The following is a 23,205-nucleotide window of genomic DNA, read 5'->3' on the forward strand; positions in this document are numbered from 1 at the left end:
AGAGGGCTCCAAGGAGGTAAGTGATGAGTGAGAACGTCTAAGGAGAAGGTTTGGGAATCAATACAGAAGGAGGTGGTGGGTTTCGGAAGGCTGGGTTTTCTACTCACCTTGCATCAGCTCAAAGATCTTCTGAAAGTGGTGGATCTCTCTTAAACTCCATATTAACTATGGTTGACTGCTGAGCTCTCTGTGAGGAAAAGAACTTCCTCACAGACTTTAAACATGTAAATGGAACTTGGGAAATATAATGGAACACAGATCCTTCTCTTGCAGAAAAGACATTTTAAAGAAGAGGTCTTTCAGGTTCCCCCCGCCTGCCTCCATCTGATTTATAGGTTTATAAATCACCTTGATTTATAGGGTGTTGCCACCCTCCATGCTGTGGTGTGGTGTGCTGCATTTATTCCTCAAGGCTTTCTGAACCCTGGCCCCCTGGGCGAAGCAGAGATGTTCGTCTATGTTCATTGGTGTTAACCCATACAGAAGGAACCTCTCGGATCTACACAGGAGAACGATATTGTCCCAATTTCCATTTGAGAAAACTGACCCCGCACTCTTGTCCATTTAGAAATCCGAATCCAAAGATGGGCAGCATGGACGCCTACGAGCAGGTCCAAAAGGGACCCCTGAAGCTGAAAGGAGTCACAGAGCTTGGCGTGACCAAGCGGAAGAAGAAAACGGACAGAGACAAGGCAAAACTCCTGGAAACGATGGGAAAAATCCAGAAGAACCAGGAGGAGGAGCTGAGGCGCCACCTCGACAAGCTGACCCCAGCCTAGGTGGCCTTTGAGAAGGTGCAGGAGAAGCGACAAATGGAGAGGATCCTGAAGAAAGCATCCAAAACCCACAAGCAGAGAGTGGAGGACTTCAACAGACACCTGGACACGCTCACGGAGCACTATGACATTCCTAAAGTCAGCTGGACCAAGTAGCCACCCCACCCAGGAGATGGAGTATTGTCCAGGGAAAGCAGGAAGCAGAGTTGGGGTCATCTCTGGAGCCTTTGGAAACATTCTTTTACACACATCCTTTTGAGCCTTCTGCTGAGCCTGTGCTTATCAAAGTAATGGGCTCTTATTCTGGAACCACATTAAAGAGAGACGGCCCTTGAAATTACAAAAAGAAAAAAGCAACATCCATGTCCAATGGTTCATTCAGCCTCCGGACCTGTGCGTTCACCAGGAGACCCACGTGGGCGAGAAGCCCTACAGCTGTGATCTCTGCCCCAAGAAGTTCCCCCACGACTCCACGCTGCATGCTCACCAGAGGACCCACACCCAAGAGAAGCCTTTCTGCTGTAAGCACTGTGAAAAAGATTTCAACCACAGTGGGAACCTCAGTGGTCACACACTAGGCCCGAGCTCTACATGTGCCCCCAGTGTGACCTGCCTTCTGCTCCCTGGGGTCTCTCACGTCCCACCAGGAAACCCATTCCGAACCAGTGGCCCAGGACCCTGCCCTCAGGTCCAAGTCGTTTCTGCTCCAAGAAGGAAATTCACAATGATTTGTCACTTCTGTAACACAAAGGGTGGATGACATGGGAAGAGCTTCGGAGGATATTGGGTCCAGGGGCTTCCATTTACATGAATGAGGAGGATATTTGAGTGATGGCTTATCGTTCCCTTTGGATTTTGTTTTCTACTTTAGTGTACCTGTTTCAATCAGTTTTTGCTTTCCTTTGTTATTCTTCTACTGAAAGCATGTCTCATTAATTCTCAAATCTTCATCATGAAACTGAGCCTACTGTTGATTGCCTTTCTGTTAGGTGGGACTTCACTGTAAAACTGCATGTTCCTGGCACAGAGGCCAGGCTCTGCCGTTGAATTTAAATTTAAATAAACACATTTCTGTCAAAGAGTGTCTGCGTATTTTGTAAGACTTTTCTACAGGCAATAGGTGATAGCCGTGGTTTTGCCTACATGGCTGTTATGCTGAGATAGATTGACTCACGCCATACGTTTTCAGGGATTTCCTCCCCAGGTGTTTCGAAAAAGGAAGGCTTACAAAAGTGATAGGTGTCCTTCTTTTTTCCTATTGGTGTACAACTTCTAGTCTTCAAAAAGGCTACTTAGAAATCGGGTCTTCAAACACCTTACCTCATCAGCTGATTTTAGAAAAGCCTTTGAAGACTTATCTCACAAGAACAGAAAGAAGACAGGAGTCAAACCCATCTGGTTCCCACCACCATATCTCTGACTCCGTCAAACTCTCCAGGCAATGAGACCAAAAATTCACGAGATCATTAAAACCAGTCCGTTCACCCCAAAATGCAGTCCCCAAAGTCCAAAATCAATCAAATCCAAAAGGAAACCGAGGGATTTCCCTAGCGGTCCAGCGGGTGAGACTTAGCGCTCCCGCTGCAGGTGGCGTGGTTTCCTTCCGCGGTCTGGGAACTGAGACCGCACCTGCCTCCCTGCTTGGCCAAAAACAGAACAAACAAACAAAAAAAATACACAGAATCTGTGGCTAAATCACTATGGAGGCCTCTTTAATAAATCGTGGTTTGTCCTGAGCGAGTTTCCATGGGCAATCGAATCCCTGTGATTAAGTAAAGTGGGATTATCTAGAATGGTTTGCCCCGCCCTCAACGAATCCATGCGCCGATTGGGTAACAGGCCGAGAGGTCCGGCATTTCTTCCAGCTCCATAGAGAGACGCTTCTCCGCCGGCCGAGTTTGAGAGCAAGTCCCCAACTGAGGAGGACCGAGGCGAGAAGGCTTCAAGGAGGTAATTGATGGGAAATGTCTAAAGAGAACGCTCGAAGTCAGGGCACGTGGAAGTGGGTTTCAGTAAGTCCTGGCTTTCTGTTCACCTTGCATTCGCTCAGAGACCGTGTGAAATCCACCGATCTCCCTACGGCCACACATAACCTGTGGTTCATTTGTGGAATCTTCTGTGAGATGAGATTGTTTCCACACTCCATGGTGTCGTCTGGTGTGGTTCATTTTCTCACAAGGGCTTTAAAGCACTGCCCTGTGGAGATTTTTGCCCACTCAGTTTCTTGTACTATAAGATGGATGTCAGAGGAATAAGAGAATGGATTCTTGTCCCTGGTGTGAAATTCTGAGGGGGGAATAATGCCCAGTATTGGGATGAGGGATGGTAGGGTGGATGAAAATAAAACTAATTGGCTGCATTCGTTTTTCTTTTTTGCCCCCTATTTCTGAATACTGAATCTATTACTGAGGAAAAGCAAGAGGAAATTCCTTTCCATCGGGGTCAGTTGGGCACCGACTCTAGAAGCATTTGCCCAGAGGCCTACTGAAGAAGTCTACAGTCAGTATGGCTGAGAACCAGACAAGGCGTCGTGGCCCTGACGCGGACAGGCCCGGAGCAGAGTCGCCAGCGTCTGCACCACGCCAAGACACCCGAAGGGAAAATCCCGACTCCGACCTTGAAGAATTGCGCCTCCGCTTCCGAACGTTTAGCAGCTCGGACGAATCCGACCCGATCAAGGCTCTGAGGAGGCTCCGTGAACTCTGCAGTCTGTGGCTGAGGCCGGATCTTCACACCAAGGAGCAGATGGTGGACAGGCTGGTGCTGGAGCAGTTCGTGAAGTGCATGCCGCAGGACATCCAGGTCTTAGTCAAAAGTAGTGGTGCCGAGACTTGTAAGGATCTGGAGGAGGTGCTGAGAAAGAAGCAGAAACTGAAGAAATGGGTGAGTAGGACCCTAGTGACCCGCTGATTCAGGGAACGGTGGCATGAGGGGCTGGGAGCTAGGAGATGAAGGAGAAGGATCAGAGGGCTTGGCTCTGAATCAGTGATTCCCAGAAGGGCGAGCACTTGGCCTGTGGCATCACTGGAGATGTTTCTGTAGATCCTCACTTTGAGGGTGTTGGTCTTTCAAATGTCATTCCCAGGAGGTGGGCTTCTAAGGTAGTATATGCAATGAATACCTTTTTGGGTCTTGTGAAGGGAGGCTAATCCTATTTGAATTTTTTGTCACAGGCTGTAGTCCGTGTCCAAGGCGAGGATTTTTTGATGCCAGTCTCGGGTGTTGAGATGTTAGGATCTGAGGTCAATGAAGGGCACAGTGAGAGAGGGCAAGCCAGGGAGCCCCTGTCTACAGTCAGTGTCATCCCTCCAGACGAGGGCCAGCAGGAAAGCCAAGATGGGCAGCATCTGCCAGGAGCCAAGGACCTGTCGAGGGGGCAGGTGAGTGTGATGTCCTGACCTCCAGTCTGGGAGCAGGTAGAAGAGGATCGGGTGGGCGTGGTTGTGGAAGTAATTGGGAGAGTTTGGCTAAGGACAGTAATGGACCCACTGCCTCCAGGAATTCCCATGGATGCATTGCGTTCCCGGCCATTTTCCATCCAGTGTGAGAATGAAGACAGTCCATCTTTCATAGTCCTTCACCATGAAAGCTTGTGGCCCTAAGCATGAGGGCAGAGGAGTCCTGTTTGCACGGGATGGTGCTGGGTCACTTTATCAGGGGTAAATGCACTCACAGCTGTTTCACACATGATGGATTTCGTCAGAGGCACTAATATTGGGGGATATTGTAAATACCTTGAATTGAATAACAAGTTCCCTGTTGGAGTCATTTTCCCCCTCAGATTTTGGAGTATGTCTGGAGACAGTGGATTGTTTTGAAATGTGAATCGGGGGAGGAGATGCTACTGATTTCTCGTGAATAGAGCTACATAGTGTAGAATAGAGCTATACAGTATAACAGCTATACTGCCTATCATCTTATTATGCCCCAGGCCACCTTCCATGTCGAAGAGAAATCCAGGCAAGGTATCAACAAGTGGTGAAGTCAGGAGCCCTAGAGCCAGAATCCTCTGCTTTCAGATTCAGGGCCTGGAGAATGTGAGATGAGGTGGAGAGATATGTGCAAAGATAATTGGCAGAGCCAGCAGTGAAGTCTGGACTTTGGCCAGAGGTGGTCGATATAGATCAAGGACAGACATGGGAATCAGAAGAGGATTGCCAATCAGGGTGATGGGAAGCAGTCAGGGCATATCCCCCAAACTGATATCCAGAAAGCTGGAGTGTGAGATCAGGGTACGAGGCGGGTGGGGAAAGAGGAGACAGAGCTTGCCGTGGGCTAAGGCAGTGGGATTGACTCTGCTTGGTTGCCCCTTGTCAGGGCCAGAAAGCTCTCCTGCTAGAGACCATTCTTGAAACAGTTGAACCGGAGGGTCAGACGCCCTCCAAGGAGAACTTGGAGAAGGACCTGGTGAAAGACACAGGAGTGACAAGAACCCTTTCGGCTCAAGAGCCTGAACTTCTGCAGGATCATGGTGAGTATTAGAAACTTGAGACCACAGGAGGTACTGACTGCCTCCACTGATGTCCAGGAAGGGGTACCCAGCATTTCCATTCCTTGGTGTTCTGGGGTAGGAGTTGGTTCTCCAATGCCAACCTTCTCCATTGTCAACGTTCCAGAGTGTTTCATCAGCTAGACTCTTAGGTAGTTTGGTTTCTGGGAAGTCTGTAGCCAAGATTAGTGATGTTTCCAATGAGACTGGCACCATGGAAAATGCTCCTTGATAAATATGGTGCTGAATCTCTTCTTTGAGCAGATTCTGGGAGGGCAGAGAGACAGGGGAGAGTCCCCAGGAAGGAAGTGATATTTTAAATGTGGCTCCTGAACCCTTTCCTCTTATGTTCCAGAGGGAGACGTTTCCACTCCAAGTGGATCCAGAGAAGGTCCTCTGAAGAATCGCAGACATGTCAAAAGGAAGCGGGAGAGCACTCCCACTTGCCAAGACATGGGTCAAGAAGCAGCCACGTGTTTTGACCAAGGAGAGTTCTCAGGACAGCTTGGGTCCCATTCCGTTGGTTCATCTGGCACCGGGGGACCCACCAGTCTTCCTGAGGGAGCAGAAACCCCCGGGACGGGCACCCTCTGAATGCAAGGTGTGCAAAAAGAGCTTTCCTTATCAATCTCAGCTTACCCTGCACCAGAGGACACACACAGGAGAGAGGCCCTTTCAATGCGACATCTGTGCCAAAGGGTTCATACAGCTTTCAGAATTGCGGGTTCATGAGCGGATCCACACTGGCGAGAAGCCCTACACTGTGATCTCTGCCTCAAGAAGTTCACCCAGGACTCCACACTGCATGCTCACAAGAGGACCCACACCCAGGAGAAGCCTTTCCGCTGTGAGCACTGTGACAGAGCTTTCAGCCACCGAGGGAACCTCAACGTTCACCGACGCATCCACTCTGGGCTCAAGCCCTACGTGTGCCCCGAGTGTCACGGTGCCTTTCGTCACCTGGGGACTTTCAAACGCCACCAGAAAATCCATTCCAAATGAGTCACCCAGGACCCCACCATCAGGTCCAAGTGCCATCTGCTCCTAGAAGGAAATTCTGGATTATTTGTCACTTAGGTGATACAATGAAAGGGTGACATGTGAAGAACTTACGATCATACTGGAACCCATGGGGTTCCATTCACATGAATTAGGTGAATATTTGAGTGGTGACTTATCTTTCCCTGCAGAATTCGTTTTCTACTTTAGTGTAGCCTGTGTTTTTGTGATGAGTTTTGGCTTCGTGTTCTTCTTTCATTGAATGCAGGTCTCATTTGTTTTCTTCTTCGTGAAACTGAGGTGACTGCTGATTGTCCCCCCATTAGAGAACATTTCATCGTAAAATAGGATGCTCCTAGCAGAGTGTCCAGATGAAAAAGAGGATCACCACTGAAATTTAAATTTCAAATAAACAAAGACATTTCTGTCAAATAAGTGTCCTGTGTATTTCGGCTTCCAGGATTTTTTTTTTCTTTATTTTATTTTTTATCTTTACTATCTTGTATTGTTTTTGCCATGTATCAACATGAATCTGCCACAGGTATACACATGTTCCCCATCCTGAACCCTCCTCCTTCCTCCTTCCCTGTCCCATCCCTCTGGGTCGTCTCAGTGCACCAGCGCAAAGCATCCACTATTCTGCGTCGAACCTGGACTGGCGACTCGTTTCATATATGATATTATACATGTGTCACTGCCATTCTCCCAAATCATCCCACCCTATCCCCAAGATTTTTTATGTGGAGTAGATGATAGCTGTGGTTTGTTACATGGCCATTATTATGTGGAAATATCATCCCTCTGTAAGGCTTCCCCAGTGACTCAGCGATAAACAAGCCACCTGCACCATAGAAGACCCAGGTTCGATCCCTTCATCAGGAAGATCCCCTGGAGAAGGGAATGGCAACCAACTCCAGTATTCTTGCCTGGAGAATCCCATGGACAGAGGAGCCTGGCAGGCTATGGTCTGTTGGGTTGCAAAGAGTCGGACATGACTGAAGTGACTGAGCACCCACTCGAGCATTTAAAGTTACTGTATTCTTTTGGAATTATGAACTGTTAGGTAATGTAATATTAATGCCCTTTTGAACACTGAGATTCTAGGGTGTCTCTGCTTGAAAAGATTCTTCAAGGTAGCACTCTTTCATCCCACCTGGCTCTCCTCCAGCAGAAAGGAAGAGAGCTCATTTGGAGCAGAATGGAGGTAATAAAGTATTTCTTTTCAAAGAATCAGCGTTTTCTTCTATTAATTAGCCTGGGAATTAGTTGGGGGCGGCAAACTCAAGGATGATATTGTAATAGATATTGGTGTCTGGCTGCTCACACTTAAAAGCCAATACAGAGGCCAGGTTGGGGGAAAGGAAAGTTAGCTTTATTTTGGATGCCAGAAACTGTTGAAAGTGAAAGTGTAGTTGCTTAGTCAAGTCCAACTCTTTGCAACCCCATGGACTGTAGCCTACCAGGCTCCACCATCCATGGCATTTTCCGGGCAAGAGTACTGGACTGGGTTGCCATTTCCTTCTCCAACAACTGTGGAGGGTGGGGCACTCTGGCCACTGCTGAGTTTTTCAAATTTGCTGACTTCTTGAGTGCAACACTTTCACAGCATCATGTCTGAGGATTTGAAATAGCTCAACTGGAATTCCATCACCTCCACTAGCTTTGTTCATAGTGATTCTTCCTAAAGCCCACTTGACTTCACATTCCAGAATGTCTGGCTCTAGATGAGTGATCACACCTTTGGGATTATCTGGGTCATGAAGATCTTTTTTGTATAGTTCTGTATATTCTTGACACCTCTTCTTAATATCTTCTGCTTCTCTTGTGTCCATACAATTTCTGTCCTTTATTGTGCCCATCCTTGCATGAAATGTTCCCTTGGCATATCCAAATCCTTTCTCACAGCCGTGGAGGGAACCGCTCCTCACACTCTCTACCTTCTCCTCCACTCCCCAGCCACCTTGCACACGTGACCACACCAAGCCCAACTGTCTTTGCAGACTGGTGCGTAGGGTTTTAGTCTGGAAAGTCCTTCCCCCGACACCCTCAGGCTGTCTTCCGATCTCCACACAATAAGTGGTTCTTTGAGACGGACAGGCCTGGCTGTTGCTTTATCACCCGGCATCTCACTCCATCACCACGTTTCTACAATAGCAGTTTCTCAGCCTCGGTATGTATTTTATTTTTAAATCCATTTATTTTCGGCTGTGCTGGGTCTTTGTTGCTGCTCGCGATGCAGGGCTCCTCTCCAGTCACGGGGCACAGGCCTCTCACTGCAGTGACCTCTCTTGTGCGGAGCCCAGGCTCTCGGGGCTCTGGGCTTCAGTAGTCGCGGCTCCCAGGCTTGGTGGTTGTGTCGCGTGGCCTTAGTTGCTCCTGAGCCCTGGCACCTTCTCGGGTCAGGGATGGAACTCGTGTGCTCTCGCTGGCAGGCACAGCCTTTACCTCCGAGCCCCCGGGGAAGCCCTGTTACTCACTTTTCTTAACTAGTATTTAACTGTGTCTGTTTTTTGAAGTCTTATTCATATTTCATCGTATTAATTTCTTGTGTTGATTCCTCGATAATGGTTCTAATACCCCTGTTTCTGAAGACACCTAGTCTTTATATTCTATATTGCTTCTTTGAATTAGTTGCCTCCATCTTGGGCCTGTAAGTTAACATCCTTTGAGGTAGAAGGCGGTGACAGAGTATGAGATGGTTGGATGGCGTCACCGACTCAATGGACACGAGTTTGAGCAAACTCCTGGGAGATAATGAAAGACAGGGAAGCCTGACATGCTGCAGTGCATGGAGTTGCAAAGTAAAAGAAAGTGAAGTGGCTCTTTCTGACCCCATGGACTGTAGCCAACCAGATTCCTCCGTCCATGGGATTCTCCAGGCAAGAATACTGCAGTGGGTTGCCATTCCATTCTCTCGGGGATCTTTCCCACTGAGGTAGCAAACTCACGTCTCCTGCATTGGCAGGCGGATTCTTTACCACTGAGCCTCCTGGGAAACCATGAGAGAAGCTGACACAATTCTGAGAATTGACCCCAGAAATGAAAACAAATGGACTTTGGAACTGAAGGTTAACTGTATTGACAACAATCAAGATGACACTGATCAGACCAGTGATGACCAGTTTCAGGATGATTGTCAGAGCTGACTGCACTGTTTCTGCCTGTAGCCCCCTCCCTCCATCTATAAAAGCTGTTGCTCATTAATTGTCCGGGGTGGGAGGTGGGGGGAGTCAGCCATTAGACAGACGTCTGGCCCGCCTCCACAGTTGTTGGAGAAGGAAATGGCAACCCAGTCCAGTACTCTTGCCTGGAAAATGCCATGGACAGAGGACCATGTTAGGCTACAGTCCACGGGGTCACAAAAAGCTGGACATAACTGAGCGACTTCACTTTCACTTTCAACAGTGGCTGGCATCCAGAATAAAGCTAACTTTCCTTTCCCCTACCTGGCCTCTGTATTGGCTTTTAAGTGCGAGCAGCCAGACACCAATATCTATTAAAATGTCATCCTTGAGTTTGCCGCCCCCAACAAATTCCCAGGCTCATTCATAGAAGAAAATGCTGATTCTTTGAAAAAAAATACTTTATTATCTCCATTCTGCTCCAAATGACCTGTCTTCATTTCTGCTGGAGGAGAGCCAGGTGGGATGAAAGAGTGCTACCTTGAAGAATCTTTTCAAGCAGAGACACCCTAGAATCTCAGTGTTCAAAAGGGCATTAATATTACATTACCTAACAGTTCATAATTCCAAAAGAATACAGTTGCTTTAAATGCTCACGTGGGTGCTCAGTCGCTTCAGTCATGTCCGACTCTTTGCAACCCAACAGACCATAGCCTGCCAGGCTCCTCTGTCCATGGGATTCTCCAGGCAAGAATATTGGAGTGGGTTGCCATTCCCTTCTCCAGGGGATCTTCCTGATGAAGGGATCGAACCTGGGTCTTCTGTGCTGCAGGCGTATTCTTTACCGCTGAGTCACTGGGGAAGTCTTACAGAAGGATGATATCTCCACATAATAATGGCCATGTAACAAACCGCAGCTATCATCTACTCCATATAAAAAAACTTGGGGATAGGGTGGGATGACTTGGGAGAATGGCATTGAAACATGTATAATATCATATATGAAACAAGTCACCAGTCCAGTTTTGATGCACGATAGTAGATGCTTTGGGCTACTGCACTCGGACGACCCACAGGGATGGTACGGGGAAGGAGGAGGGAGGAGGGTTCAGGATGGGGAACATGAGTATACCTGTTGTGGATTCATGTTGATATATGGCAAAAACAGTACAAGATTGTAAAGTTAAAAAATAAAAATAATAAGAAAAAAAATCTTGGAAGGGGAAATACACAGGACACTTGTTTGACAGAAATGTCTTTGTTTATTTGAAATTTAAATTTCACTGGTGATCCTCTTTTTCATCTGGCCACTCTGCTAAGAGCATCCTATTGTACAATTAAATCTTCCCTAATGGGGAGACAATCAGCAGTCACCTCAGTTTCATAAAGAAGTACTGAAAACTAATGAGACCTGCATTCTCTGAAGAAGAACAACACAGAGCCAAAAGTTATGACAAAAACACAGGCTACACTAAAGTAGAAAACAAAATCTGCAGGGAAAGATAAGTCATCACTCAATATTCACCACATTCATGTGACTGGAACCCCATCGGGTAACCCTAACCCCATCGGGTTCCAGTGTGATCGTAAGTTCTTCACATGTCACCCTTTCTTTGTATCACATAAGTGATGAATAATCCCGATTTCCTTCTCGGAGCAGAAGGCACTCGGACCTGAGGGCAGGGTCCTGAGCCAGTCACCTGGAATGGATTTTCTGGTGGTGTGTGAATGTGCCCAGCTGACGGAAGGCACTGTGACACTCGGGGCACACGTAGGGCTTGAGGCCAGAGTGGGTGCGTCGGTGAACGTTGAGGTTCCCTCGGTGGCTGAAAGCTCTGTCACAGTGCTCACAGCGGAAAGGCTTCTCCTGGGTGTGGGTCCTCTTGTGAGTGTGCAGCGTGGAGTCGTGGGTGAACTTCTTGAGGCAGAGATCACAGCTGTAGGGCTTCACACCAGTGTGGATCTGCTCGTGAACCCGCAGATCTGAAAGCTGTATGAACCCTTTGGCACAGATGTCGCATTGGAAGGGCCTCTCTCCTGTGTGTGTCCTCTGGTGCACGGTAAGCTGAGATTGATAAGGAAAGCTCTTTTTGCACACCTTGCATTCAGAGGGTGCCCATCCCAGGGTTTCTGCTCTCTCAGGAAGACTGGTGGGTCCCACGGTGCCAGATGCACCAACGGAACGGGACCCAAGCTGTCCTGAGAACTCTTCTTGGTCCAAACACGTGGCTGCTTCTTGACGCACGTCTTGGCAAGTGGGACTGCTGTCCCGTTTCCTTTTGACACGTCTTCGATTCTTCAGAGGCCCTCATCTGGATCCACTCGTAGTGGAAACGTCTCCCTCTGAAACATAGAAGGAAAGGGTTCAGGAGCCACATTTTAAATACCAATTCCTTTTTGAGGATTCTTCTGTCTCTCTATGCTCCCAGAATCTGCTGAAAGACATTCAGCACCACATTTAACAAGGAGCATTTTCTGTGCTGCTGGCCTCACTGGAACCCTGATGTTGGCTGAGAAGTTCCCATCAAGCAACGAGGCTCAGAGTTTGGACTGTGGGACTCTGGAACGTTGATGATGGAGAAGGTTGGCACTGGACAATGATCTCCATCCGACCCATCCAAGCATGATGATGCTGGCTACCCAGCCCCATGCCACCATATGAGGGAGTCACTAACTGCTGAATTTCACAGTTTTGAATACTCACCAGGACCCTTCAGAAGTTCAGGTGCTTGAGATGGAAGGGTTTTTCGCTCTCCCGTGTCTTCCTTCTCCAACTTCTCCCTGGGCGTCTGACCCTCCAGCTCACCTATGTCAGGAACAGTCCCTGGTGGGAGAGCTCTCTGCTCCTGACAAGGGACAAACAAGCAGAGTCAATAACCCATCTACCTTAGTCTGTGGAAAACTTTTTCCTGTTTCCCCATCTACTTCATATCTTAATCTAAGACTTCAACTTATGTCATTTTAGGGGATATGCCCTGACTTCTTCTGGTCCACCCCATCACCCTGATTGATAATCATCTCCTGATACTCAAGGCTGTCCTGGATCTATACAGACTGTATCTTGCAATCAAATCAGGACATCACAGTTGGCACTCTGACTTCTCCATGCATAGGTCTCTCCAAATCATACCCACTCCTGCCTGCCCCTGACTCTGGAAGTAAAGAACTCTAGGTCCAGCTCTCTTGACTCCATCATTGTTGGAGACTTTGCCTGGATGTATCTTTGTGATGGTGGTTACCCAGTACATAGGAAGATGACAACCAGTATTCTCGGTCTCTACTCCATGCAAGTCAATAGCATCCCCTGCCCATACCCAACCTTATTTGAAAAAATCAACTGTTTTCCATTCATTTTTCAATGTCTGAAAGGGAAAGTGTTAGTCGCTCAGTTTTGTCTGACTTTCTGCAACCCCATGGACTATAGCTGCCAGGTTCCTCTGTTCATGGGATTCTCCAGGCAAGAACATTAGAGTGTGTAGCCATTCCATCTACAGGGATCTTCCTGACCCAGGGATCCAACCCAGGTCTCCTGCATTGTCAGCAGATTCTTCACCATCTGAGCCACCAGGGAAGCCCAATGTCTACTGGGGGGCATTTTGAGTCCACTTTGGAGTCACTCCTTCAGTTGCAAGGAATGATCATATTCTGAAATATGAAGTTCCCTTGGGCAAAGTGGCCGTGGGTAAATCCGCTGTCAGTGCATTTACCTGCAGCAAATTGAACCTAGCATCATGTCAGGAAGACAGGATTCCCTTCTCCCCACTCCTAAGAATAGATGCTTTCATGGCAGAGGGACAAAGATGGATTAGCTTCATTCTCACAGTTACTAGAAAAAATGCCTCGGAACTGAATGTATCCATGGGAATTTCTGGAAGCAATGAGTCCATTCCTGTCCTTTGCCAAATCTCCCCATTGCTCCAGCAGCCACACCCACCTGACTCTCTTCTACCTGCTTCCACTCTCTCACCTGCTCCCTAGACAGGTCTGTGGCTCCTGGCAGATTCTGCAGCTCTTGGCTTCCCTACTCGCCATCCTATGGAGGTATGACCCTTGAGGGGGGTTGGGGCTCCCCGCATGGGTCTCTCTCATCGTCCGTGTGACAGGCCTTGGCTTCAACCATCTCAATGTTGGGATCACACACAAGATATTTCTTCCCTTGTATGCAGACTATGGTCGGTGAGGGGAGAAATCAATCAAGATCAGTCTCTATAAGACCTGGAATGTAGCTTTCAGGCATCCAATGGCATTGACAATAGAAGCTCCCGTTTGCTGTAGAAGATCTACATCCTTCGAGTTGAGATAGCCAAAAGTATCTCCCAAATTGCCCAACTGTGAACTTCTCTCACCTGTTTGGGAATAGCCAAACCCGCAGGTCCTATCTTGTGATCCCTGCAGCTTGCACGTGTCTCCTCATCCCACACCCATCACTAAGGTCCTACTCACCCAGTTCTTGGGTTTCTGCTTATTTCTCAGCACGTCCTCCAGGGCTTTGCAACTCTGCACCCCACTTTCTTTGAGCAGGACCTGGCACTCCAGGGGTACGCAGATCATGAACTGCTCCAGCACCAGCCTGTCCATCATCTGCTCCTTGGTGTGAAGATCTGGCCTCAGCCACAGATGGCAGAGTTCACGGAGTCTCCTCAGATCCTCGATGGGGTCTGACTCCTCCGAGCTGCTAAATGTTCTGAACCGGACGTGCCAGGTTTCCTGGTCACAGTCTGAGTTTTCCATGAGTGTGTCGTGCGGTGGCACGGATGCCGGTGACTCTGCCCCAGGGCTGTCTGTGATGTGTCCACAAGCCTGAAAAAATGTCTGGTCCTCAGCCCTATTGATGGAGGAAATTTCCAGTAGGACTCTGAGCAAATGCTTCTAGAAGTGGGTGCCCAGTTGACACCTATGGAAATGGATTTCCTCTGCTTTTCCTCAGCATTAAAGTCACTTCTTAGAAGTCTAGGGAGACAAAAAAAAGAAACAAATGGGTTTCATTTTTTTCCACCCTTCTGTCTCCCCTACATCCCAATATTGGACACCATTGCTCGACTCATTCAATATTTCATAAAACTGTCTGGTCAGAAATGACCATAGGGCTTCCTTGGTGGTCCAGTGGCTAAGAATCTGCTGCCAATGCAGGGGACGTGGGTTTGATTCCTCATATGGGAAGACCCTGCCTGCCTCTACGCCTGTGCACCAGAACTCTTGAGCTTGAGAGCGGCAACTACTGAACCTGAGCTCTAGACTCCCAGCTCTGCCATGGGAGAAGCCACCGCAATGAAAGCCCATACCCCTCAGCTAGACAGTAGTCCCCTCTAGCTACAACTAGAGAAAGCCGTCACAGCAAAGAAGACCCAGCCCAGCCAAAATGAATGAATTAAAAAACTTAAAACTAATAATAAATATATATGTAGTTTTTAAATGGCCATAGGATGCCGCTCAGAAACCCTTGAAGAAAACCAGCCACCTCACAGCAACATGTGTGGAAACAGTCTTCTCCCCTTGCAGAAGAGCTGGATTAACAGTTGTTAACGTGGGGTTAGAGGAAGATCTCCTGTCACAAGGTCTCCCAGCTAATGTAGGATGAACAGAAAGCGAGACCTTGGTGAAACCCACCCGTGTGTCCTGATTTCTAGGCATCCTCCTTGGAGGTGCCCACTCATCGCTTACCCCTTCCAGGTTTCTTGCCTTCAGCCTCCTCAGGTCAGGCACTGGCTCTCAAAGTGTGTCTGGAGCTGAAATGTCTGTATTTATAGAGACTTGGGTGAAACTCCAGGGGTTTCCGGCCATGACCTCATCATCCCAGTGATTGGATAAAGGGCATGGAAGGAACCACTTTGGATAATCTGGGTAGATTCCATATCCTGTGGAGACTCCAACAGGAAGAACTATTAAAGAGGCCACCATATTGGTTTGGCAGTAAACTTTCTCTAATGTATTTTATTTACTTTATACTTCGTGGATGTCATTTCCTGGTGAAACAGATTGATTTTCCTGATCTAATGAATTTTTTCTCTCTGCTTGGAGACTGTGAGGCAGTCCAATAATTGTAATCCAATGGTTGTAATCAAATTGGGTTTCCTAATCTTGTTTCTTTCTCATGAAATAAGATATCAAAGACTTTTGTCTAAAATCAGCTGATGAGATCTACTGTAAGAAACCATTTAGGAGAGGCATCACAGAAACCAGAAGTTGTACACCAGTAGGGAAAAAGAGGAGAAAGCAATGCTGCCCCACTCCAGCGCTCTTGCCAGGAAAATCCCATGGATGGAGGAGCCTGGTGGGTTACAGTCCATGCGGTCGCTATGAGTCGGACACGACTGAGCGACTTCACTTTCACATTTCCCTTTCATGCATTGGAGAAGGAAATGGCAACCCACTCCAGTGTTCTTGCCTGGAGAACCCCAGGGACAGGGGAGCCTGGTGGGCTGCCATCTATGGGGTCCCACAATGTCAGACACGACTGGAATGACTTAGCGGCAGTTAGCAAAGTCTTAGAAGAGAAAACACACAGGTCTTTGATAGAAACGTGTTTGTTTATTTGAAACTTAAATTTCACTCGTGATCCTGTATTTAATCTAGCTGTCCTGCTAGGAGCATCCTATTTTACAAGGTATCACTCCTGACAAGAAGGCAATCAGCAGTAGCCTCACTCTGATGATGAGGTACTGAGAACCAGTGAGACACAGCTTCATTGGAAGAACAAGAACAACACAAAGCGAAAACATGTAAGAAAACCAGAGTCTAACACCATAAGGCAATTATCCTCCAATTGAAAATAAACAAATGAAAAAGAAAACTATAGTCTATAGCAAAGTAGAAAACAAAATCCAACGGGAAAAGTAAGTCATCACTCAAGTATCCTAATTCACGCGAATGGAATCCCACTGGGTTCCACAGTCCTCCTAAGCCCCTCCCCTGTCATCCACACTTTGTATCACACAGGTGACAAATCATTCTCAATTTTCTCATTAGAACACAAAAGACCTGGACCTGAGAGCAGGGTCCTGAGCCAGTCATCTGGAATGGATTTTCCGGTGGCGTTTGAAAGACCCCAGCTGACTGAAGGCCCTGTGACACTCGGGGCACACGTAGGGCTTGAGGCCAGAGTGGGTGCGTCGGTGAACAGTGAGGTTCGCTCGGTAGGCGAAGGCTCTGTCACAGTGCTCACAGCGGAAAGGCTTCTCCTGGGAATGGGTCACTTTGTGAGCATGCATCGTGGAGTTGTGGGTGAACTTCTTGAGGCAGATATCACAGCTGTAGGGCTTCTCACCAGTGTGGATCCGCTGGTGAACCCGCAGGTCTGAAGGCTGTATGAACCCTTTGGCACAGATGTCGCATTGAAAGGGCCTCTCTCCTGTGTGTGTCCTCTGGTGCACAGTAAGCTGATATTGATAAGGAAAGCTCTTTCTGCACACCTTGCATTCAGAGCGTGCCCGTCCCGGGGTTCCTGCTCCCTCAGAATGACTGGTGGGTCCCATGCTGCCAAATGCACCAACGGAACGGGACCCAAGCTGTCCTGAGAACTCGCCTTGGTCCAAACACATGGCTGATTCTTGCCCCACATCTTGGCAAGTGGGAGTGCTGTCCTGCTTCCTTTTGACATGTCTGTGATTCTTCAGAGGACCTCGTCTGGATCCACTCGGAGTGGAAACATCTCCCTCTGGAACACAAGAGGAAAGGGTTCAGAGCCACATTTGAAGTATCACTTCCTTCCTGGGGACTCTCCCCTCTCTCTCTGCCCTCCCAGAATCTGCTGAAAGAAGACATTCAGCACCATATTTATCAAGGAGCATTTTCCATGGTGCCGGCCTCATTGGAACCATCCCTAATCTTGGCTACAGACTTCCCAGCAACCAAACTACCTAAGAGTCTAGCTGATGAAACACTCTGGAATGTTGACGATGGAGAAGGTTGGCATTGGAGAACCAACTCCTACCCCACAACACCAGGGAAGGGAATGCTGGGTACCCCTTCCTGGACATCAGTGGAGGCAGTCATTACCTCCTGTGGTCTCCAAGTTTTTAATACTCACCATGATTCTGCAGAAGTTCAGGCTCTTGAGACAAAAGGGTTCTTGTCACTCCTGTGTCTTCCAGCAGGTCCTTCTCCAAGTTCTCTTTGGAGGGCGTCTGACACTCCAGTTCACCTGTTTCAGGAATGGTCTCCGGCGGGAGAGCTTTCTGGCCCTGACAAGGGGCAACCAAGCAGAGTCAATTCCACTGCCTTAGCCCACGGCAAGCTCTGTCTCCTCTTTGCCCACCCGCCTCATACCCTGATCTCACACTCCAGCTTTCTGGATATCAGTTTGGGGGATATGCCCTGACTGCTTCCCATCACCCTGATTGGCAGTCCTCTTCTGATTCCCATGTCTGTCCTTGATCTATACCGACCACCTCTGGCGAAAGTCCAGACTTCAAAGCTGGCTCTGCCAATTATCTTTGCACATATCTCTCCACCTCATCTCACATTCTCCAGGCCCTGAATCTGAAAGCAGAGGATTCTGGCTCTAGGGCTCCTGACTTCACCACTTTTTGATACCTTGCCTGGATTTCTCTTCATCATGGAAGGTGGCCTGGGGCATAATAAGATGACAAGCAGTATAGCTGTTATACTGTATAGCTCTATTCTACACTATGTAGCTCTATTCGTGAGAAATCAGTAGCATCTCCTCCCCCGATTCACATTTCCAAAATATCCACTGTCTCCAGGCATACTCCAAAATCTGAGGAGGAAAATGACTCCAACGGGGAACTTGTTATAAATTCAAGGTGTTTACAATATCCCCCAATATTAGTGCGTCTGACGAAATCCATCATGGGTGAAACAGCTGTGAGTTCATTTACCCCTGATGAACCGACCCAGCAGCATCCCGTGGAAACAGGACTCCTCTGCCCTCATCCTTAGGCCACAAGCTTTCATGGTGAAGGACTGTGAAAGATGGACTGTCTTCATTCTCACACTGGACGGAAAACGGCCGGGAATTGAATGCATCCATGGGAATTCCTGGAGGCAGTGGGTCCATTCCTGTCCTTTGCCAAGTTCTCCCAATTACTTCTGCAGCCACGCCCATCCGACCCTCTTCTACCTGTTCCCAGACTGGAGGTCAGGACATCACACTCACCTGCCCCCTCAACAGGTCCTTGGCTCCTGGCAGATGCTGCCCGTCTCGGCTTTCCTGCTGGCCATCGTCTGGAGGGACCACACTGACTGTAGACTGAGGCTCCCTGGCTCGGTCTCCTTCACCGTGCCCCTCACTGACCTCAGATCCTAACATCTCAACACCCGAGACTGGCATCAAAAAATCCTCGCCTTGGACACGGACACCAGCCTGTGAGGAAAAATTCAGATAGAATCAGTCTCCCTTCACAAAATCCAAAAAGGTATTCATTGTGTATCCCACTCTAGGAGCCCACCTCTTGGGAATGACATTTGAAAGACCAACACGCTCAAAGTGAGGACCAAAGAAACATCTCCAGTGATGCCACAGGCCAAGGTCTCACGCCTGTGGGAATCACTGATTTAGAGCCAAGCCCTCTGATCCTTCTGCTTTATCTCGCAGCTCGCAGCCCCTCATGCCACCGTTCCCTGTCTCACAGGGTCACTAGGGTCCCACTCACCCATTTCTGCAGTTTCTGCTTCTTTCTCAGCAACTCCTCCAGATCCTTACAAGTCTCGGCACCACTACTTTTGACTAAGACCTGGATGTCCGGTGGCATGCACATCACGAACTGCTCCAGCACCAGCCTGTCCACCATCTCCTCCTTGGTGTGAAGATCCGGCCTCAGCCACAGACTGCAGAGTTCATGGAGCCTCCTCAGAGCCTTGATCGGGTCAGATTCGTCCGAGCTGCTAAATGTTCGGAAGCAAACGCGCAACTTTTCAAGGTCGGAGTCGGGGTTTTCCCTTCGGGTGTCTTGGCATGGCGCAGACGCTGGAGACCCTGCTCTGGGGATGTCCGCGAAGCGGCCACGACCCCTTGTCTGGTTCTCAGCCATACCGATTGTAGAGCTTTTCAGTAGGACTCTGGGCAAATGCTTCTGGAAGTGGGTGCACAACTGACCCCGAAGGAAAGGAATTTCCTCTTGCTTTTCCTCAGTAATAGATTCAGTATTCAGAAATATGGGGGCAAAAAAGAAAAACGAATGCAGCCAATTAGTTTTATTTTCATCCACCTTACCATCCCTCGTCCCAATACTGGGCATTATTCTCCCCTCAGAATTTCACACCAGGGACAAGAATCCATTCTCTTATTCCTCCGACATCCATCTTATAGTACAAGAATCTGTGTGGTCAAACCTGTCCACAGGTCAATGCTTAAAAGCCCTTGTTGGAAAAATGAACCACACCACAGGACACCATGGAGTGTGGAAACAATCTCATCTCACAGAAGATTCCACAAATGAACCACAGTTCCCGTGTGGCCGGAGGGAGATCGGTGGATTTCACACGGTCTCTGAGCGAATGCAAGGTGAACAGAAAGCCAGGACTTACTGAAACCCACTTCCACGTGCCCTGACTTTCTAGAGTTCTCTTTAGACATTTCCCACCAATTACCTCTTTGAAGCCTTCTCCCCTCGGTCCTCCTCAGTTGGGGACTTGCTCTCAAACTCGGCCGGCGGAGAAGCGTCTCTCTATGGAGCTGGAAGAAATGCCGGACCTCTCGGCCTGTTACGCAGTCGGCGCATGGATTCGTTGAGGGCGGAGCAAACCATTCTAGATAATCCCACTTTACTTAATCACAGGGATTCGATTGCCCATGAAAATTCTCTCAGAACAAACCACGATTTATTAAAGAGGCCTCCATAGTGATTTAGCCACAGATTCTGTGTATTTGTTTTGTTCTATCTTTGGCCAAGCAGGGAGGCAGGTGCGGGCTCAGTTCCCAGGCTGCGGAAGGAAACCACGCCACCTGCAGAGGAGCGCTGAGGCTCACCCGCTGGGCCGCTAGGGAAATCCCTCGGTTTCCTTTTGGATTTCATTGATTTTGGACTTTGGGGACTGCATTTTGGGGTGAACGGACCGGTTTTAATGATCTCTTGAATTTTTGGTCTCACTGCCTGGAGAGTTTGACGGAGTCATAGACATGATGGTGGAAGCCAGATCGGTTTGACTCCTGTCTTCTTTCTGTTCTTGTGAGATAAGTCTTCAAAGGCTTTTCTAAAATCATCCGATGGGCTAAGGTGTGAGAAGACCCGATTTCTAGTAGGCTTTTTGAAGAGTAGAAGTTGTACACCAATAGGAAAAAACAATGACACCTATCACTTTCGGAATCCTTCCTTTTTCAAAACACCTTGGGAAGAAATCCCCGAACAAGTATGGCGTGAGTCAATCTACCTCAGCATAGTAATAGCCATGTAGGCAAAACCACGGCTATCACCTATTCCCTGTAGAAAAGTCTTAGAAGATACCAGACACTCTTTGACAAAAATGTGTTTATTTAAATTTAAATTCCACGCCAGAGCCTGGCCTCTGTGCCAGGAACATGTAGTTTTACATGAAGTCCCACCTAACAGGAAAGCAGTCAACAGTAGGCTCAGTTTCATGATGAAGTTCTGATAACTAATCAGACATGCTTTCAGTAGAAGAATAACAAAAGAAAGCAAAAACTGATTGAAACAGGCTACACTAAAGTAGAAAACAAAATCCAAAGGGAACGATAAGCCATCACTCAAATATCCTCCTCATTCATGTAAATGGAAGCCCCTGGACCCAGTATCCTCCGAAGCTCTTCCCATGTCAGCCACCCTTTGTGTTACAGAAGTGACAAATCATTGGGAATTTCCTTCTTCGAGCAGAAACAACTTGGACCTGAGGGCAGGGTCCTAGGCCAGTGGTTCGGAATGGGTTTCCTGGTGGGATGTGAGAGACCCCAGGGAGCAGAAGGCAGGTGACACTCAGGGCACATGTTGAGCTCGAGCCCAGAGTGGGACCACTGAGCTTCCCACTGTGGTTGAAAGCTTTTTCACAGTGCTCACAGCAGAAAGGCTTCTCTTGGGTGTGGGTCCTCTGGTGAGCGTGCAGCGTGGAGTCGTGGGGGAACTTCTTGGGGCAGAGATCGCAGCTGTAGGGCTTCTCGCCCACGTGGGTCTCCTGGTGAACGCACAGGTCCGGAGGCTGAATGAACTATTGGACATGGATGTTGCTTTTTTCTTTTTGTAATTTAAAGGGCCGTCTCTCTTTAATGCGGTTCCAGAATAAGAGCCCATTACTTTGATAACCACGGGCTCAGCAGAAGGCTCAAAAGGATGTGTATAAAAGGCTGTTTCCAAAGGCTCCAGAGATGACCCCAACTCTGCTTCCTGCTTCCCCTGGACAATACTCCATCTCCTGGGTGGGGCGGCTACTTGGTCCAGCTGACTTTAGGAATGTCATAGTGCTCCGTGAGTGTGTCCAGGTGCCTGTTGAAGTCCTCCACTCTCTGCTTGTGGGTTTTGGATGCTTTCTTCAGGATCCTCTCCATTTGTCGCATCTCCTGCACCTTCTCAAAGGCCTCCTGGGCTGGGGTCAGCTTGTCGAGGTGGCGCCTCAGCTCCTCCTCCTGGTTCTTCTGGATTTTCCCCATCGTTTCCAGGAGTTTTGCCTTGTCTGTGTCCTTTTTCTTCTTCCACTTGGTCACGCCAAGCTCTGTGACTCCTTTCAGCTTCAGGGGTCCCTTTTGGACCTGCTCGTAGGCGTCCATGCTGCCCATCTGTGGATTCGGATTTCTAAATGGACAAGAGTGCGGGGTCAGTTTTCTCAAATGGAAATTGGGACAATATCGTTCTCCTGTGTAAATCCGAGAGGTTCCCTCTGTGTGGGTTAACAGCAATGAACACAGACGAACATCTCTGCTTAGCCCAGGGGGCCAGGGATCAGAAAGCCTTGAGGAATAAATGCAGCACACCACACCACAGCATGGAGGGTGGCAACACCCTATAAATCAGGGTGATTTATAAACCTATACATCAGATGGAGGCAGGCAGGGGGAACCTGAAAGACCTCTTATTTAAAATGTCTTTTCTGCAAGAGAAGGATCTGTGTTCCATTATAGTTCCCAAGTTCCATTTACATGTTTAAAGTCTGTGAGGAAGTTCTCTTCCTCACAGAGAGCTCAGCAGTCAACCGTAGTTAATATGGAGTTTAAGGGAGATCCACCGCTTTCACAAGATCTTTGAGCTGATGCAAGGTGAGTAGAAAACCCAGCCTTCTGAAACCCACCACCTCCTTCTGTATTGATTCCCATACCTTCTCCTTAGACGTTCTCACTCATCACTTACCTCCTAGGAGCCCTCTTGCCGTCAGGCTCCTCATGTCGGTGACTGGCTATCAGAATGTGTCTGGGGCTGAAACATCTTATTTATAGACGGCCGGGGGGAATGGCAAGGGTCCCTGCTTGTTACCCCATCAGCACAGCGATTGTGCAAGGGTGGTTCAAGCCATTTATATGACCTCATTTTAGAGAATCCAATTTATCCACAGATCCAGTTTCACACAGACACTCCACTGGAAAAAAACCCACAATTTATTAAAGAGGCCTCCATATTGGTTTTCTGGTAGACTTCTCTGATAGCTCAGGTGGTAAAGAATCCACCTACAATGCAGGAGATGCTGTAGTAATTCCTGGGTCAGGAAGATCTGCTGGAGAAGAGATACGCTACTCACTCCAGTATTCTTGGGCTTCCCTTGTGGCTCAGCTGGGAAAGAAGTAAAGTGAAAGTCTTTCAGTCATGTCCAACACTTTGTGACCCCGTGGATATACAGTCCATGGAATTCTCCACGCCAGAAGACGAGTCGGTAGCTGTTCCCTTCTCCAAGGGATCTTCCCAACCCAGGTATCAAAGCCAGG

At 48.3% G+C, this 23,205-nt stretch overlaps 2 protein-coding genes and 3 pseudogenes across 2 annotated transcripts; 2 read left to right on the plus strand and 3 right to left on the minus strand.

Annotated features, from left to right (window-relative positions):
* The first annotated feature begins 593 nt into the window (after window positions 1-593).
* Window positions 594-1,268, plus strand: LOC139177381 (protein FAM32A-like; annotated as a pseudogene).
* A 938-nt stretch (window positions 1,269-2,206) lies between these two features.
* Window positions 2,207-6,661, plus strand: LOC139177382 (zinc finger and SCAN domain-containing protein 5B-like; annotated as a pseudogene).
* Window positions 6,662-11,067: 4,406 nt separating this feature from the next.
* On the minus strand, window positions 11,068-16,072 carry LOC139177011 (zinc finger and SCAN domain-containing protein 5B-like; annotated as a pseudogene).
* Window positions 15,915-19,854, minus strand: LOC109572275 (zinc finger and SCAN domain-containing protein 5B-like). Its single transcript, XM_070772395.1, has 4 exons — window positions 18,998-19,854; window positions 18,502-18,708; window positions 17,413-17,566; window positions 15,915-17,040 (listed from the first exon to the last, which is right to left on the minus strand). Exons 1-4 carry the CDS (start codon window positions 19,580-19,582, stop codon window positions 16,394-16,396), a joined length of 1,593 nt encoding a protein of 530 aa, XP_070628496.1. The 5' UTR covers window positions 19,583-19,854; the 3' UTR covers window positions 15,915-16,393.
* A 1,567-nt stretch (window positions 19,855-21,421) lies between these two features.
* LOC139177333 (protein FAM32A-like) lies at window positions 21,422-22,322 on the minus strand. The gene has a single exon (XM_070772390.1). The coding sequence runs from the start codon at window positions 22,066-22,068 to the stop codon at window positions 21,721-21,723; it is 348 nt and encodes a 115-aa protein (XP_070628491.1). The 5' UTR covers window positions 22,069-22,322; the 3' UTR covers window positions 21,422-21,720.
* Window positions 22,323-23,205: the final 883 nt, after the last annotated feature.

The sequence above is a fragment of the Bos indicus genome, chromosome 18, assembly GCF_029378745.1.
Source record: "Bos indicus isolate NIAB-ARS_2022 breed Sahiwal x Tharparkar chromosome 18, NIAB-ARS_B.indTharparkar_mat_pri_1.0, whole genome shotgun sequence".
Taxonomy (NCBI): Eukaryota; Metazoa; Chordata; class Mammalia; order Artiodactyla; family Bovidae; genus Bos; species Bos indicus.

Bases quoted from the DNA above. Each gene is read 5' to 3' on its own strand.
- LOC139177333 (XM_070772390.1), bottom strand. From the start codon at position 22,068: ATGGGCAGCATGGACGCCTACGAGCAGGTCCAAAAGGGACCCCTGAAG.
- LOC109572275 (XM_070772395.1), bottom strand. From the start codon at position 19,582: ATGCCCAGTATTGGGACGAGGGATGGTAAGGTGGATGAAAATAAAACT. The intron at 17,567-18,501 runs GTGAGTGTGATG...GCCCCTTGTCAG, and splicing joins AGGACCTGTTGAGGGGGCAG to GGCCAGAAAGCTCTCCCGCC. The intron at 17,041-17,412 runs GTGAGTATTAAA...CTTGTGTTCCAG, and splicing joins TGAACTTCTGCAGAATCATG to AGGGAGATGTTTCCACTCCG.